This window comes from Oncorhynchus mykiss, chromosome 28 (assembly GCF_057628025.1).
Source record: "Oncorhynchus mykiss isolate SJ-2025 chromosome 28, ASM5762802v1, whole genome shotgun sequence".
Lineage (NCBI taxonomy): Eukaryota > Metazoa > Chordata > Actinopteri > Salmoniformes > Salmonidae > Oncorhynchus > Oncorhynchus mykiss.
Genome location: NC_143049.1, coordinates 17,647,076 through 17,665,000, shown reverse-complemented (window position 1 = coordinate 17,665,000; position 17,925 = coordinate 17,647,076). Strand labels below are relative to the sequence as shown.

The following is a 17,925-nucleotide window of genomic DNA, read 5'->3' as shown; positions in this document are numbered from 1 at the left end:
GGGAAAATAATGTAACCGGGGAAAAAAATATATATGAAATAGCTCCCCAATACTGTTTGATAATATTTTATGTATTACATGAATGGTGACCACAGGCCTCCCAAAAATACATTTAAATCGTGTTTTAATAAGATCATTTTTCACCCAGCTCCATTGTTTTGGTAATTGCGGTTCAAATTTGGGTCCCAGTGTGGCTATTTCCGGTGGCACCATGACACATCTGACTGTTCCTTCTCTTAGAAGACCACCAGAGCTCACAGACCGACGAGTGACATCATCATTTAGCAGAGCACCATCCCCTCCCATCCCAGATCTGTGGTGTTGCTAGGCAACCCTCGTGAGTGAGAAAGGGACAGAGGGAGGTGGTGGTGACGGAGAGGTCACTTACCAGGCATCTGTCCGTTCATCTGGTTCTGCATGTGTGGGGCAGTGGGGCCGCCGCTGACCATGCCCTCCGGGGGCATGTTGTGTCCGTGGGGGGGCTGGGGGCCAGGCGCTCCACTCGGGTTCATCCCACCAGGGCCCATGGGCATGTTCTGAGTGGGTGGCTAGACAGACACAAGGAGAGAAACACCATCTGTGTTAAGGTACATATCTGAGCCACGTATGAGAAAGAAAGCAACTGATGTTGAAGGTACAGAATTAAAAAGGCTTCATCTAACTGTGGACACAATCTCTGGCTATACAGTGCATTCGTAAAGTATTCAGACCCCTTCACCCTTTCAACATTTTGTTAAGTTAGTCTTATTCTAAAATTGATTATGTTGTTTTTCCCCCTCGTGAATCTACACACAATACCCCATAATGACAAAGCAAGATCCAGTTTTTTTTTTATTTTTTAGAAATGTTTGCAAATGTATTAAAAACAAACAAAAAAAATATTTACACAAGTATTCAGACACCTTGCTATGACACTCGAAATTGAGCTCAGGTGCATCCTATTTCCATTGACCATCCTTGAGATGTTCCTACAACTTGGAGTCCACCTGTGGTAAATTCAAATTGATTGGAAATTATTTGAAAAGGCTATATAAAAGGTCCCACAGTTGACAGTGCATGTCAGAGCAAAAACCAAGCCATGATGTTGAAGGAATTGTCCATAGAGCCCCGAGACAGGATTGTGTCGAGGCACAAATCTGGGAAAGGGTACCAAAAAATGTTTGCAGCATTGAAAGTCTCCAAGAACACAGTGGCCTCCATCATTCTTAAGTTTGGAACCACCAAGACTCTTCCTATAAGAATGGGAGAAACTCCCCAAATACAGGAGTGCAAAGCTTGTAGCGTAATACCCAAGAAGACTCAAGGATGTAATCACTGTGAAAGGTGCTTCAAAAAACTATTAAGTAAAGGGTCTGAATACTTATGTAAATGTTACATTTCATTTTTTTTATACATTTGCAAACATTTCTAAAAATCTGTTTTTGCTTTGTCATTGTGGAGTATTGTGTGTACAATCATGATGAAAAATAATAATTTAATCAAATTCAGAATAAGGCTGTAACGTAACAAAATGTGGAAAATTGAAGGGGTCTGAATACTTTCCGAATGCACTGTATAATCTCTGGATATATGTTATTCTATCCTCTATATCACAGCGCCAGATTGAAGCAACAAGCAAGCTTATATAATAAAGGATGGCCTATCAACAGAGTATACCATTACATTATCTCATACTATTGTAAAGGCCATCAACTGGCCTATCACCAGCAGTGTGTCTCAGAGGTGTGACGTGTCACAAAATACCCTGTTTGAATATCTATGGGAAAAAACCTGCAATACACAGTATGAATATTGTGTGAACCAAGACACCTTAGACACCCTATCATAATTCAAACACCACTTCTCCATCCATACTCACTTCAAGCTTTACCTCTGGAGGAGTAGGGGAGTCACACTTCTGAAATCAAGTACAGAGCATCTAGGTGAACATTATACACCTCCCCTTTGTCCAACAACAGGGGAGACCGAGCAAGCTTGCATTTGGGTGGCATATGAGGCATATCAAATGATTGCTTTCAATCTCACATGCACCACAAAATCTATCGTCAGAGCTTGACAGCGGTAGATATACAAGCAAAAGGGAAGGGGTAACACGTATTATGGCCTCATTTCCTGTACTTGACGAATCTAGTGGAATTTCTGACCAGCAGTGTAATGTACAGTACCAGTCAAACGTTTGGACACACCTACTCATTCAAGGGTTTTTCTTCCGTTTGACTATTTTCTACATTGTAGAATAATAGTGATAATAACACATATGGAATCATGTCGTAACCAAAAAAAAGGTGTTATGTCAAAATATTTGTTTGATTCTTCAAAGTAGCCACCCTTGCCTTGACAGCTTTACACACTCTTGGCATTCTCTCAATCAGCTTCACCTGGAATGCTATTCCAACAGTCTTGAAGGAGTCCCCACATTGGCTGCTATTCCTTCACTCTGCGGTCCAAATCATCTCAACCCATCTCAATTGGGTTGAGGTCAGGTGATTGTGGAGGCCTGGTCATCTGATGCAGCACTACATCACTCTCCTTCTTGGTCAAATAGTCCTTACACAGCCTGTAGGTATGTTGGGTCATTGTCCTGTTGAAAAAAAACGATAGTCCCACTAAGCGCAAACCAGATGGGATGGTGTATCGCTGCAGAATGCTGTGGTAGCCATGGTGGTGAAGTGTGCCTTGAATCCTAAATAAGTCAACAGTATCACCAGCAAAGCATCCCCACACCACCTCCTCCATGCTTCACAGTGGGAAACACACATGCAGAGATCGTCCGTTCACCTACTCTGTGTCTCACAAAGACACAGCTGTTAGACCAACAAAAAATGTTTTATCAGAAATTGGGACTCATCAGACCAAAGGACAGATTTTCACCGGTCTAAGGTCCATTGCTCATGTTTCTTGGCCCAAGCATGTCTCTTCTTCTCATTGGTGTCCTTGAGTAGTGACTTCCTTGCAGCAAGTCGACCATGAAGGCCGGATTCACGCAGTCTCCTCTGAACAGTTGAGATATGTCTGTTACTTGAACTCTGTGAAGCATTTTTTTGGCTGCAATTTCTGAGGCTGGTAACTTTAATGAACTTATTCTCTGCAGCAACGGTAACTCCGGGTCTTCCTTTCCTGTGGTGGTCCTCATGAGACAGTTTCATCACAGAGCTGGATGGTTTTTGCGACTGCACTTGAAGTCCTTGAAATTTCCCAGATTGACTGACCTTCATGTCTTAAAGTAATGATGGACTGTCATTTCTATTTTCTTATTTGAGCTGTTCTTGCCATAATATGAACTTGGCCTTTTACCAAATAGGGCTATATTCTGTATACCACCCCTACCTTGTCACAACACAACTGATTGACTCAAACCCATTAAGGGACGAAATTCCACAAATTAACTTAAGGCACACCTGTTAATTTAAATACATTACTCATGCAGCTGGTTGAGAGAATGCCAAGAGTGTACAAAGCTGTCACTGCTACTTTGAATTCTTAAATATAAAATATATTTTGATTTGCTTAACACTTGTCTTACTACATTATTCCATATGTGTTATTTCATAGTTTTAATGTCTTCACTATTATTCCAGAAAATAGTACAAATAAAGAAAATCCCATACTTTGACTGGTACTCTATATGTAGAGGGTATTCTCTAATTGCACAATAGCTCTGTGGTTGCCTGTCTATGCCCTTATATTTGGAGCGGCAAGGAAGCCTAGTGGTTAGAGTGTTTGGCCAGTAACCGAAAGTTTGCTAAATCGAATGCCCGAGCTGACAAGGTAAAAATCTGTCTTTCTACCCCTGAACAAGGCAGTTAACCCACTGTTCCTAGGCCGTCATTGTAAATATGAATTTGTTCTTAACTGACTTGCCTAGTTGAATAAAAAAAAATTCAAGTTGTGATCTAGGCCTATATATTATATCAGTTGATGAAGGGAATATTATGGAGAGGATATTTTTTTATTGCCATGTTTGGGGCAATAAAAAAATATATACTAGGCTACTAGCCAAGAACAACACCTTATTTGAAATTGTACAATATCTGTACAACTTCATGAATTCTAGTACGCTTCATGTTTTCTCTCTGGCAGAAATGTGTCAGAGTGAATCAGCACCTACGTCACTGCCCTTCGCCCTGGACCCATACTCACAGCAGGGAGCAGAGACTGCATGTTCTGATTGGAGTCTGCTATCGTGGCCAGGTAAACCAAATTTCTGTGGAGCATTTGTTGGTACCTTTTGACAGAATTAACATAAAAAAAGACAGGGAGATGGGCCGTCAATACACTGCAAAAACGTACATGCATGACAGTGTGGAACCTGAAAGCATCAGGTATGGAACTTTTGTATGGTACATAAATGATAACTTACTGTGAACATTCTGCGGTCTTTCCTTTGCTCTGGAAATCCATTATACATTGAATCAGCTGATTGTTCTCATCCAGTAACTGAAACATGACAGAGCAAAAAGGAAAGAAAACTGAAAAAAATGTGGATAGGCCTGTAGAAGACAACTGCATCTTCATATCCAGTAATGTTCGCATTCGGACCTGTTACATATGAGAGAATACAGTAGCCTAAATACAATTTTAAGGGTATTGGAAACATGCATGAAAACAATGTTGCTTGTATTGAGTGGTTGAACTTCAGCAGGACAAACGGCTGTCCCATTCCAATGCAGACTACTCATGAAATCATATGTTCTTTGGTAGTACAGTAGTACATGACGTTGATGGCAACATCGTAGTTAGCTGGTCAACCGGCCTTTTTCTCCAAACGTTAGCTAGCTATAATCAATGTCATATATACTAGTAGTCCTGTTCTGTGCGTGCCTGGCTAACAAAAGACGCTAACAATCCAACTAGCTAAGAAAACCTTAGCCTATGCTTCCATTTATATCAGAAACTAATTCAATGTTAGTCCATCGAATCGACTAAACATGTTTGTTATTTTTTAGATTATTTGCCCACTACCGCGAAGTTCATATTGACCGCGCTTTACCCTAGCAACATTGTTACCATCTGTTTCCCTCTTTACAGCTCGACCTGGCCGCTGGCTAGGCTAGTTAGCTAGCAACAGCAGCTGGTGCTGTATCCGCCTCCATTCCGTTGCGGTGCGTGATAAAAAATGAATTAGCTACCTTTTGAATTCCAGCGGGTGTTATATCACCCTTTCCACGTTGTCTGTGAGGTGCAAACGCCACCGACATGGTGTTTTCATATAAAGCTAAATAAACTAAAACATACAACTAACAAATCTGTAGAACTCAAAGCAGACAGTTTAGATTAGCAACATCTGATGTTATTCTGTGATGTAGTCCATGGCCATGTTCGAGAGGATCAAATCCGCAATGTATCATGGGTAAATTATGACTGATCGACTGATCTACAAACAACAATGAGTCATTATTTATGATCCACCTTGATTTGTAGATCAGTAAATCGGCAGTGGCCTGCAGCCGTTCTGATGCTCTCGAACACGGCCAACTACAGGGCTGAACGATAATGCCCTTGAAATGTAATATATCTTCATGATATATATATCGAAATTATAAAAACATGTCAATGCATTGTATTGTTGTTTTGTGGGGTACAATTAAGACTTTTATAAAAACAAAACAATGTTTTCAACCCCTGTCGAAAGGTGGAATAATCCAAACTCAACCCAAAGGCCACAGGGGAATGGAAAATAGTATCCCCCGGAAAGGGTCCAAACAGCGCTGAAAACGTCTGTATTAAACCCTTATTATAGTTCCGGAACCACTTATGATAACAATGGAATGCTGTTGAGTTTATAAAGAGTAAAATAAAATGTTGCAGAGGCATTTGTGAATTTCTGAAAATTTTCTTGGTGAAATGCTCAAAATTGAAAGAGTTCAAGCGCATGCGCCCTGTGATTACTCTCACTCAAAACTAACTGGCAAACATTCGCTAGCGGAGTAGCTAGCTACACGTTTTAAACATTTCAGTACATCTGTTTCGAGAAACACAATGGCAGCAAGATATGACAGGGCGATCACTGTGTTTTCTCCCGACGGTCACCTTTTTCAGGTGGAATATGCACAAGAGGCTGTGAAGAAAGGCTCCACTGCTGTAAGTTTACGAAGCTAAGCTAACGTAAGCTGTGTCATTTAGCTATACATGTATGAAAAGATAGCTAGCTACCGTAACATTGTGATGCTGTTTGAGAAAATTGCTAGCTAACTCAATTTAGCTAGCTATCATGTTCTGTTGTTGAACGCAATATTCACTTGCATTTCGGTGAAATTACTTAGCTAGTGTCGAACTACTAAACTGTTTCATTTCCCCATTCCTAATTTAGGTGGGCATCCGGGGCAAAGACATTGTTGTCCTTGGAGTTGAGAAGAAGTCTGTCGCCAAACTACAGGAGGAAAGAACAGTCCGCAAGATCTGCGCCCTAGACGAACATGTTTGCATGGCATTCGCAGGTATCTAACTAGCTAACTACGTATTCATTAATTTGTATGTTATCTTGATCATCAGACGACATGCCAAAGTAAGTACCGTTGAAGTCGGAAGTTTAAATGTATTTGGCTAAGGTGTATGTAAACTCAGTTTTTCACAATTCCTGACATTTAATCCTTGTAAAAAAATCCCTGTTTTAGGTCAGTTAGGATCACCACTTTACTTTAAGAATGTGAAATGTCAGATTAATAGTAGAGAATTATATCATCTTTTATTTATTTCGTCACATTCCTAGTGGGTAAGACGTTTACATAGACTCAATTAGTATTTGGTAGCATTGCCTTTGGGAAACCTTCCAACGGCTTCCCACAATAAATTGGGTGAATTTTGGCCCATTCCTCCTGACAGAGCTGGTGTAACTGAGTCAGGTTTGTAGGCCTCCTTGCTTGCACATGATTTTTCAGTTCTGCCCACAAATTTTCTATAGGATTGAGGTCAGGGCTTTGTGATGGCCACTCCAATAACTTGACTTTGTTGTCCTTAAGCCAGTTTACCACAACTTTGGAAGTATGCCTGGTGTCATTGTCCATTTGGATGACAAATTTGTGACGACAAAGCTTTAACTTCCTGACTGATGTCTTGAGATGTTGCTTCAATATATCCACAATTTTCCTCCCTCGTGATGCCATCTATTTTGTGAAGTGCACCAGGCCCTCCTGAAGCAAAGCATCCCCACAACATGATGCTACCACCCCCGTGCTTCAAGGTTGGGATGGTGTTCTTCGGCTTACAAGCCTTCCCCTTTTTCCTCCAAACATAACGATGGTCATTATGGCCAAAAAGTTATATTTTTGTTTCATCAGACCAGAGGATATTTTTCCAAAAAGTACAATCGTTGTCCCCATGTGCAGTTGCAAACCGTAGTCTGGCTTTTTTATGCCGCTTTTGGAGCAGTGGCTTCTTCCTTGCTGAGCGGCCTTTCAGGTTATGTCGATATAGGACTCGTTTTACTGTGGATAGATACTTTTGTACCTGTTTCCTGAAGCATCTTCACAAGGTCCTTTGCTTTTGTTCTGGGATTGATTTGCACTTTTTCACAAAAGTACGTTCATCTCTAGGAGACAGAATGCACCTCCTTCCTGACTGGTATGACTCCTGCGTGGTCCCATGGTGTTTATTCTTGCGTACTGTCGCTTGTACAGACGAAAGTGCTACCGTCAGGCATTTGGACATTTCTCCCAAGGATGAACCAGACTTGTGGATGTCTACAATTTGCTTTCTGAGGTTTTGGCTAATTTCTTTTGATTTTTCTCATGATGTCAAGCAACGAGGCACTGAGTTTGAAGGTAGGCCTTGCAATACATCCACAGGTACACCTCCAATTGACTCAAATTATGTCAATTAGCCTATCAGAAGCTTCGAAAGCCATGACATCATTTTCTGGAATTTTCCAAGCTGTTTAATGGCACAGTCAACTTAGTGTATGTAAACTTCTGACCCACTGGAATTGTGACACAATTAATTATAAGTGAAGTAATCTGTCTGTAAACAATTGTTGAAAATAGTATTTGTCATCCACAAAGTAGATGTCCTAACCAACTTGCCAAAACTACAGTTTGTTAACAAGAAATTTGTGGAGTGGTTGAAAAACGAGTTGTTATGACTCCAACCTAAGTGTATGTAAACTTCTGACTTCAACTGTAGCTAACATTGCCTAGCATGAACAATTCGTGTAATGGCTGTTTCCAGAGGTAAAACTTTGTCTAGGGAGTTTTTTTTCCGCCATTTGTCTGGTTTCAATATTGTTTGGTTTGCTGTGGTTCATAACCAAACCAGCTGAACGTTTCGCTCTTATTGTCTCTCATTTAACCAGTTGTCTGCCTCTGTCAGGTCTGACAGCAGATGCCCGCATTGTGATCAACAGAGCTCGGGTGGAGTGCCAGAGTCACAGGCTCACAGTGGAGGACCCAGTCACCGTTGAGTACATCACACGGCACATCGCCACCCTGAAACAGGTACAATACACACCACCTCCAACTAACAGCCCCTAACGACTTGCTATTGCCATCCGTGACAGACACCACTCAGCAATTAGATTTCACTAAAACAGGAAGTCACAGCCCTCCAATAGTCTCTCTCATATGTGCACAAGCAAGAGATGGCTTGTGTAAGACTTTTATTTTAATGTTAGGGGAAGCAATTTGTCAGGAACCTGTAGCAGACCCACGTTTAACAAGTCTGTTTAATAAGACTTCCCTGTGTTTATTTTGTCAACGTCATAAAGACCAACCACCTGGACAACTGTCAATGGAAGTTCAAGTTTATTCAACATTAGTGACACAGAGGGGACTTTTTGTGTTGGGTCAACGTGGTGATGTTGTCCAAGAGTGACAGCATCGGCGCATGCTACCAGGTTTGGGTAGGTTACATTCAGAATGTAATCCTTTACAGTTACTATTGTTAGGTTCTAATTCTCAGAAAACTCTAAGGACACTATGAAAGCTGAACCAAGTTTAATTCTTCCCAGGGGATCAATACAGCTGCATTGGACAAAACATGTTTCCACCACCACAAGTATATATATATACTCCAATTTAGATGCACTCCTCCTTCTCTCCAACCCTTACATCTTTTATGGTTCTACAGGAAGACGAAGTGATGGTGTAATAAACCGTTCCTTCTCCCTTAAGGTGACCTGACGTTAACCCCCTTGATTCCCAATCCAAAGCTCTCCACCCGTATCACCTATAGCAATCATGTGACTGCCTCCCCTCTACCCAGCACATTCCAAAGCCATCTGGCTCCTACAGATAACCATTAACTTCTGATGTAAAAAACAGCCTCTATCACTCTTCCTATACTATACTATTACTTCTGATGTGTCTTGTCTCTAGTATAATAATGTTCCAACTTTAACTCAGAATCTAACAGTCCCCTGTTTTGAACATTTAACTCCATACTGTTCAACATTACATACACTTGGAAATTACTTTTCAATGGACAAACAATCATTAGTAAAACATGAACAAAAAATAAACATAATTAACATTCACAGTGAGGGTTACAAACTCTGAGACTTATGTTCTATGGTGTTCTATGATCACACCATACACAATCTTATTTCCATTCCTCATAGAACACTGATTATAACGTGTCCCCTGGGTCTGTTGACTTCTGTTGACTTCAGTTCAACGTTCTCCTTCTGGTTCCCAAGAGTGATAGCACAAAACTTCCAAAGCAGCGAGAAACACGAAACATAACAGTATTGATGTGGTAAGCTATGCATAATTATATATGCATGAAAACCAAAGTCTGAGACCATGACACTTCCCACTCTCTCTTCACCTGACTCTATGCCTCCAGGATACTTTTCTGCTGGATTCCACATAAATGAAAGCCCTAAAAGCTTCTTAATGCTTTCGCCCAGTCTTCCCCTTACCGGCCCCAGGTTCTGAGAGGTGTTTCCAAGCCATGTCATTTTCACTTTGTTCCCAATTCTCCTCCATTGCCACCTGATGGGCACCTCACCTGATAGGCAAATGCGTATCCCTAATCAACGCTACATCTTCTTGAGGTAACTCAGCACTGAATAGACTTTCATATCAATGCCTCCAAAATGTTGTTTAGAGTACAATTATCCCACATCTATCCTTTTATATGATGCATTAACCTGCCTGGAACACTGGGTTTACTGTCCCTCTCTCTTTCCCCCTCCCTCTCCCTCCCCATGGGAAATTCTACCCACTGCCCTCTCTCCCATGCAGTCACTTCAACACAGATGGACACACTGGAAACATGACAACAAATAGGATTTGCTAGCGTCCCACCTCAACAACAGCCAGTGAAATTGCAGGGGGCCAAATTCAAAACAGAAATCCCATAGTTAAAATTCCTCAAACATACAAGTATTATCCACCATTTTAAAGATAAACTTCTTGTAAATCCAGCGACAGTGTCCGATTTCAAATAGGCCTTACGGCGAAAGCACCCCAAAAAATTATGTTTGGTTTTCTGTGACTAGGTGCTGACCTTACAGCCATTTTCCAACCACGGAGAGGGCTCACAAAAGTCAAAAATAGCAATTAAATTAATCACTAACCTTTGATCTTCATCAGATGGCACTCACAGGACTTCATGTTACACAATGTGTGTTTTGTTTGATAAAGTTCATACTTATGTCCAAAAACCTAATTTGAAATTGGTGTGTTATGTTCAGAAATGCATTGTCGTCTCAAACAAACATCCGGTGAAAGTGCAGAGACACATCAAATAACAGTAATACTCATCATAAACATTGATAAAATATACAAGTGCTAAACATACGAATACAGATAAAGTTATCCTTAATGCAACCACTGTGTCAGATTTCAAAAAGGCTTTATGGTGAAAGCCCACTTTGCGATTATGTTAGGTCAGCGCCTATACACAGAAACCCATACAGCCATTTTCCAACCAAGGAGAGTGTCACAAAAGTCAGAAATAGCATTCAAATTAACCACTTACCTTTGCTCTTCATCTGGTGGCACTCCCATGTCTCCATGTTAGACAACAAATGTTTGTTTTGTTCGATAAAGTTAATCTTTATGTCCAAATACCAACATTTTGTTGGTGAGTTTAGTTCAGAAATCCAAAGGCACCATGCGCGCTCTAACCCCTACTCTCAACACGAAGACGAAAAGTTACAAAAGTACAAATAAAGATAGTAGAAACATGTCAAACGATGTTTAAAATCAATCCTCGGGTTGTTTTTGTCATAAATAATCAATATTATTTCAACCGAACAAAAGCTTCGTCAATGGAAAAGGTAAACAAGAAATGCGTGCTCCCGATCACGTGCTTGGTTCATATCCGGAAATTTCCACTGTCCTCTCATTGAAAGCGGTGTATCTCCCTCATTTGTCAGAGTAAAAGCCTGAAACAATGCCTAAAGACTGATCACATGCTGAGGAAGCCATAGAGATCGTGAACTGGGTCCTAAGTCTTTGTATGGTGGATAGGCTTTCAATGGAAAAACAGCCTTTCAAAATAATAGTACTTCCTGGTTGGATTTTCCTCGGTTTTTGCCTGCCATATCACTTCTGTTATACTCAGACATTATTTTAACAGTTTTGGAAACTTTTAAGTGTTTTCTATCCAAATCTACTAATTATATGCATATACTAGCTTATGGGCCTGAGTAGCAGGCAGTTTAATTTGGGCACGCTTTTCAACCAAAATTACAAATGCTGCCCCGTACCCTAGTGAAGTTAACCAATAAAGCAGCTAACCCAACTATGTTTAAAGTAGCTCCCAGACCCAACCAATCTGCATGTCTACGGTGGAATCTAGTCTCTCTCTCTTTAGCGCCACTTCCTTTGTCATGGCGTCTTCAAGCTCACCCATTATGCAGCTGGACCTCACTTCCTGTGAGAACTATGCGCCCACCGAGGAGAGACATGACGATCTTCACCGCTGCAGGTGCTGTAAGGAGTACTGTGTGTAGACCAGAACATTGCTGTCCCAACATCCCTGCCTGGTGTATCTTGATGTACACTAAATCTCCAGAATTCAGCCCGTGCCTAGGTTATCTCCTGCTCCTCATGTGCTGCTTTCACCTGAGGATATTATACACACTGCAACGCATGGGTCATTTCCTGACAACATACACTCCCCCCTTATGGGCAGATCACTAATTTGTGGCATTTGAATAACAGCCCCCGGCACTCCCATCAGTCTCCCAGCTACCCAGCCATTTGGCATGAGTCCTCAAACTGATAACCCAACAATGCTGCTAAAGTAACCCCTGCTACTCCTAACATGGCCCATGACTATAGCCTCCTTCAATTACTGTCCCTACAAATCAAATCAGACTTTATTTGCGACATGCGCCGAATACAACAAGTGTAGGCTTTACTGTGAAATGCTTACTTACAACAGTGCAGTTTAAGAAGAAGAAAGTATTTACCAAGTAGGCTATAATAAAAAGTAACACAATAAGAAAAGCAATAACAAGGCTATATACAGGGGGCACTGGTGCCGAGTCAGTGTGCAGGGGTACAGGCGACTGCTGTGAGACTAACTACTGCATGTAATCTGTCAAGTGTTTTCCGGCGGTTAGAAATTGGGAACGAGATTAATGAGTTGGAAGAATATCCAACCTAACACCATGATCTGGGTTTGTGTAATGTTCAATTTAACTTCATAATAGTCCCTATATTGTGCACAGTTAGCGGTCCTCCCTCTCCTACGAGCTATCTCCTTTAACAATATACATAGTCTCTGGGAATGATACCCCTCTATCAACACAACCTTAATTTATGAGCCCCCACAGATCTCCCCCGCAGTCACATTCCATCCCACTTAACAGCCCTATATAAACATTCTGTCTCAAACACAGGCCTCGTGTACTTCACCTCCTGCTGCAGATACATTTGCAAATATCATTCCATCTAACCCATAAAACACTAGTCACTAATGCACTTCTACAGTTATAAACATACTAAAACATTCTCAAATCAATGAGTCAATATACATCAGCCCCTCTGGAACAAGGATCACTCTTATGTTCCATGAAACCTAAAAACATATTGACTTGAAAAGGAAAGGGAAGAAAAGTACATGTTTAGTAATTTCACACCACCCTTGATGCGACTAAAACTGTGGAAAGAACCGTCCATCCGTAACGTTCTATACCCATATGATGCTGGTCTCCATGCCCTCTCCTTCATTTTCATCCTTGGGTGTTATTGCAAAACACAGACTATGAGCCTTTTATGCAATTAATTGTGCCGTATCTTCCAGCCATCTATATGTATTGTGATTTAACATAGAAATTCTGATGACATGGTAAAACAAAAAAAAGCCTTCATGGTTGGCCCAAGCTATCATCCAGTGAGTTCTCTAACAACCTCCCTGTCGGAGGATACTTAGAGATAAGGTTTCTAGAGCCTCCCTAGGCCTAATACATTTTTGCAGTGCCCTCACTCTTTTAGAGCCCCCCCCCTTATCTGAATCATAACTAAAACATTTGATAAATTATCCAACCCAAATTCAGAATGACAGTCCTTAGTGCTTACTTTGAGTCTACGACTCGAATTCAAGTCTCTCAACCTAGCACACATCATCCCTGTTAGATTGTCTGTTTATTAACTGAACCTTTTTATTGCCGGTAAAAACTCTTCTCATTACAGCCCCCATTTGTCCCTGTTTTACTGTCGCCTGGTAATGAAAGAGCGATATCTCAATGCATACTTAGTCGAAATTGTTCGCAGTGTGTAGATCCCCCCCCCCCCCCTTTCCCGACACATCATTCTAGCGTGTCTTCTTCAGATAGCGTTACAGTTAATCTTCCCAACGGCACATGTAACTCGTGCCTGTCACATTTGATGGCCCTTGATCATGTCCCGATTTTCAATATCCAAATGGATACATCTGTTTCTCCCACGAACACGAGTCTCTCACCTGAGCCGTTATCTCTCTCCACACGCGCAGTCTCAGCACTCCTTCCGCCCGTACCCAGGTTTGGCTCGGACTCAGAAGTGTTAAAAGTCGCTGTCGCTCTTTCTTCAGCCGGTTAGGGAGGGTTTTGTGGTTCACACACACTGTTTGTGGTCAAATTATTCCTACCATGTCTTAAGACACGATCTGATGTCACATTCCATGGTAACCTCAAGAGAGGAACGAGCATAATAACATACGGTTATTGATGAAACCATTTTCAAAATTAGTTCATACTCCTGTATTTTCCATTCGAACACATGATTCACATTGTGATTCAAAAACAGCATGTTAAATCAAAAATAACATGTTAAATCAAAAATAACATGTTAAATCAAAAATAACATGTTAAATCAAAAATAACATGTTAAATCAAATAACATGTTAAATCAAAAATAACATGTTAAATCAAAAAAACATGTTAAATCAAAAATAACATGTTAAATCAAAAACAGCATGTTAAATCAAAAATAACATGTTAAATCAAAAATAACATGTTAAATCAAAAATAACATGTTAAATCAAAAATGTGAATAACCAATCAACTTAGAATTACAACTCTTGATAACTCCGTAAGAAAATAATAGTATCTCATAAAGCAATGGTAAAATAGAATAGACACTGGTGTTTCTCTTTCATTTTATAGTTTAATCTGACTCCTACAGAAAACAATTAACTTATGGTGTAAAAATCAGTCTCTCACTCCTCAGATACTATAGTATTACTTCTAATGTATCATGTCTCTAGTATAATACTGTTCTGATTTTAACCCAGAATCTAACCACTATCCTGAACAAAAATATAAATTCAACAATTTAAAATATTTCACTGAGTCACAGTTAATGTAAGGAAATCAGTCAATTGAAATAAAATTCATTAGGCCCTAATCTATGGATATCACATGACTGGGAATACAGATAACCATCTGTTGGTCACAGATACCTTTAAAAAAAATGTTGTGGCATTGATCAGAAAATAATTCTATCTGGTGTGACCATTTGCCTCATGCATAGTGTAGAATGTTGTCCCACTCCTCTTCAATGGCTGTGCGAAGTTGCTTGATATTGGAGGGATCTGGAACACGCTGTCATACACATCGTTCCAGAGCATCCCAAACATGCTTAATGGGTGACATGTCTGGTTAGGCCATGGAAGAACTGGGACATTTTCAGCATTCAGGAATTGTATACAGATCTTTGCGACATGGGGCTGTGCATTACCATGCTGAAACATGAGGTGATGGCAGCGGATTAATGGCATGACAATGGGCCTCAGGATCTCGTCATGGTATCTCTGTGCATTCAAATTGCCACCGATAAAATGTGTTCGTTGTCCGTAGCTAATGCCTGACAGAACCATAACCCCACTGCTACCATGGGGCACTCTGTTCGCAAAGTTGCACACCGCTCGTCCACAATCTGCACACCGCTCGTCCACACGACACCATACTCATGGTTTGCGGTTGTGAGGCCGGTTGAACGTTATGGTAGTGAAATTATCATTAAATTCCATAGCAACAACTCTGGTGGACATCCCTACAGTCAGCATGCTAATTGCCCCCTCCCTCAACTTGAGACATCTGTGGTGTTGTGACAAAACTGCACATTGTAGTGCCTTTTTGTCCCCAGCACGAGTTGCACCTGTGTAAAGATCATGCTTTTTCATCAGCTTCTTGATATGCCACACCTGTCAGGTGGATGGATTATCTTGGCAAAGGAGAAATGCTCACTAACAGGGATGTAAACAAATTTGTGCACAAAATTTAAGAGAAGCTTTTTGTGCGTGTGTAAAATGTGTGGGATATTTAATTTCAGCTCATGAAACATGGCATATTATTATATTTCTCTTCAGTGTAGTTACCTGTCCAAAATTGTAATCACACATGTAACTTTTGGATTACCCAAACGAAATAACGTAATCTGATTACATTCCATTTTTTGTTATTTAACTAGGCTAGTCAGTTAAGAACAAATTCTTATTTACAATGACAGTCTACCCCGGCCAAACCCGGACAATGCTGGGCCAATTGTGCGCCGCTCTATGGGACTCCCAATCACAGCCGGTTGTGATACAGCCTGGAATTTATCCAGGGTCTGTTGTGATGCCTCTAGCACTGAGATGCAGTGCCTTAGACCGCTGCGCCACTCGGGAGCCCAACTATCCATCAGACACATTTGGTGTGTCATCATATTAGTCTCTGATTTGTGGTCTTTCAGACATGACAAACTTAAACTTGCGCCTTTTTTCAATGCTGATTTTGAATGTCATTAGGAAAATAAATGTACAAATTATATATTTTAAAAGTAACCCTAGAAGTAATCATCTAGTTTTTCAAAAGTATATCTAATCTGATTACAACATTTTTGCTGGTCATGGATTACAGTTAGTTGTTTTGTAATCCGTTACTCCCCAAGCCTGCATGCAAGGCTACCTTGTACCCAGTTTGGTAGAGTAAACTAGAGTCCATATGATACTTGACTGTTTGTTTATTTTCATATAAAGCCAGCTTTTTATCTTTTTCTATAGCGTTACACTCAGAGTAATGGACGAAGACCGTTTGGCATCTCGGCGTTGATCGTGGGTTTTGACTACGATGGGACCCCCAGGCTTTATCAGACTGACCCCTCAGGAACATACCATGCATGGAAGGTCAGCCAATCCACAAAAATATCTCACCTTTCTCAACAGATAAATATGTTTTAATGTTTTTCATAGCCATAATGATTATCTGAAGTGTATCATTGCAAAAGTTAGATTTTCTTGTCTTAATTGTGCGGTCTGTTTTTGAAAATAAACATTAGGTATTGAGCTGGATTTAAACCACACTATTGGTATTTTAATGTTTTAAAAATACTCAGTTACTGATTTGTTACCCATCTCTTTGTTCAGGCAAATGCAATTGGCCGCAGTGCTAAGACAGTGAGGGAATTCCTGGAGAAGAACTACACAGATGAAGCCATCGCCACTGACAACGAGGCGATTAAGCTGGCAATCAAAGCCTTGCTTGAGGTGAGGTCAACCACTGTCATTTTTATGCTAAACTCCAAACCGACGCCTACTTCCTACTCCCCTAGGCACTTCTGTAGGTCTGAGACAGTTATATTTGGGTATTCAATATGGCCAAAAATTTGTCTGTTAGCATATTAAATCCATTGTGTACATTTGACCTTTTGAACTATGTTTACAGGTGGTTCAGTCTGGTGGGAAGAACATTGATCTCGCTGTGATCAGAAGAAACCAGCCACTGAAGGTAACCTCACCAAAGAGTTTGGTGGTCTGATCCCAGTATTTGCTGCTTTACACATGTCCTTGTCTATGAGTTAATTGCTTCTTTCTTTTGCTGTTGCTCCATGTAGTTATTGGAGTCCAAAGAAATTGAGACCCTGGTGGCTGAGATCGAGAAAGAGAAAGAAGATGAGGCAGAGAAGAAAAAACAGAAGAAATCTACTTGAAGTCGTTACTCAACCACTGGCTTTCATTTAGCCCTTGGGTAAAGGCAGTGTATTTGGTCGGTAAATATAGAAAAGTGTCAAGGTTTATAGGCCCAAATATAGCTTTCATGTCACACACTAAGGTTCGTATGTTGAATTTTCACATAAATATCCCACCGGCATTGCCATCAATGCATGGTTTATGTGGAAGTTGAGCTGTGTGGATCTCAAGTTAGGATTCAGAACTTGGAGATCTCACCTCTGCCCTCTTTTAAGAACAGTATGTTATTTTTTATTTTAAGTGAATTTAGACCGACATACTTAATAAAGTCAACTTGTTTATGTACCTTAGTTTTTATTCATTCATCGGGTTATAGGGAGAGTTTATTTTCTTCAGATTCATGTTATCTTTGTTGTGTGTGTTGATGCTAAAATATGTCTGTAGTGAAGTCGAGCACCCAATCCCAGCTAATAATTTAAAAAAAGACTGTAGTAAAATGGAATCAGAACAGCATTATACAAACTATGTCAAGAATCAACAATGAAACAGTAAAGGGAAGTAGTAAATGGTTCAGCCCCCCCCCCCCCGGGACCTATTTAGATA

At 40.5% G+C, this 17,925-nt stretch overlaps 2 protein-coding genes across 30 annotated transcripts in view; one reads left to right on the top strand and one right to left on the bottom strand.

Annotated features, from left to right (window-relative positions):
- LOC110508643 (SS18 subunit of BAF chromatin remodeling complex) overlaps positions 1–5,341 on the bottom strand; it is a 26,327-nt gene extending 20,986 nt beyond the window's left edge. For 8 of the 29 annotated variants that reach the window (XM_021589311.3, XM_021589309.3, XM_090225523.1 and 5 more), the window contains exons 1-5: positions 5,130–5,270; positions 4,361–4,437; positions 4,141–4,225; positions 1,859–1,897; positions 389–548 (exon numbers count right to left, since the gene is read on the bottom strand). In XM_021589311.3, coding sequence (XP_021444986.2) covers positions 389–548; positions 1,859–1,897; positions 4,141–4,225; positions 4,361–4,437; positions 5,130–5,198 — 430 coding nt within the window. In that variant the 5' untranslated portion in view covers positions 5,199–5,270. The other 21 variants (XM_090225520.1, XM_021589310.3, XM_090225524.1 and 18 more) reach the window with 9 other exon arrangements.
- Positions 5,342–5,345: 4 nt separating this feature from the next.
- LOC110508644 (proteasome subunit alpha type-7) lies at positions 5,346–17,667 on the top strand. Its single transcript, XM_021589320.3, has 7 exons — positions 5,346–6,081; positions 6,311–6,437; positions 8,305–8,429; positions 16,417–16,539; positions 16,780–16,899; positions 17,078–17,140; positions 17,247–17,667. Exons 1-7 carry the CDS (start codon positions 5,980–5,982, stop codon positions 17,340–17,342), a joined length of 756 nt encoding a protein of 251 aa, XP_021444995.1. The 5' UTR covers positions 5,346–5,979; the 3' UTR covers positions 17,343–17,667.
- The last annotated feature ends 258 nt before the right edge of the window (positions 17,668–17,925 follow it).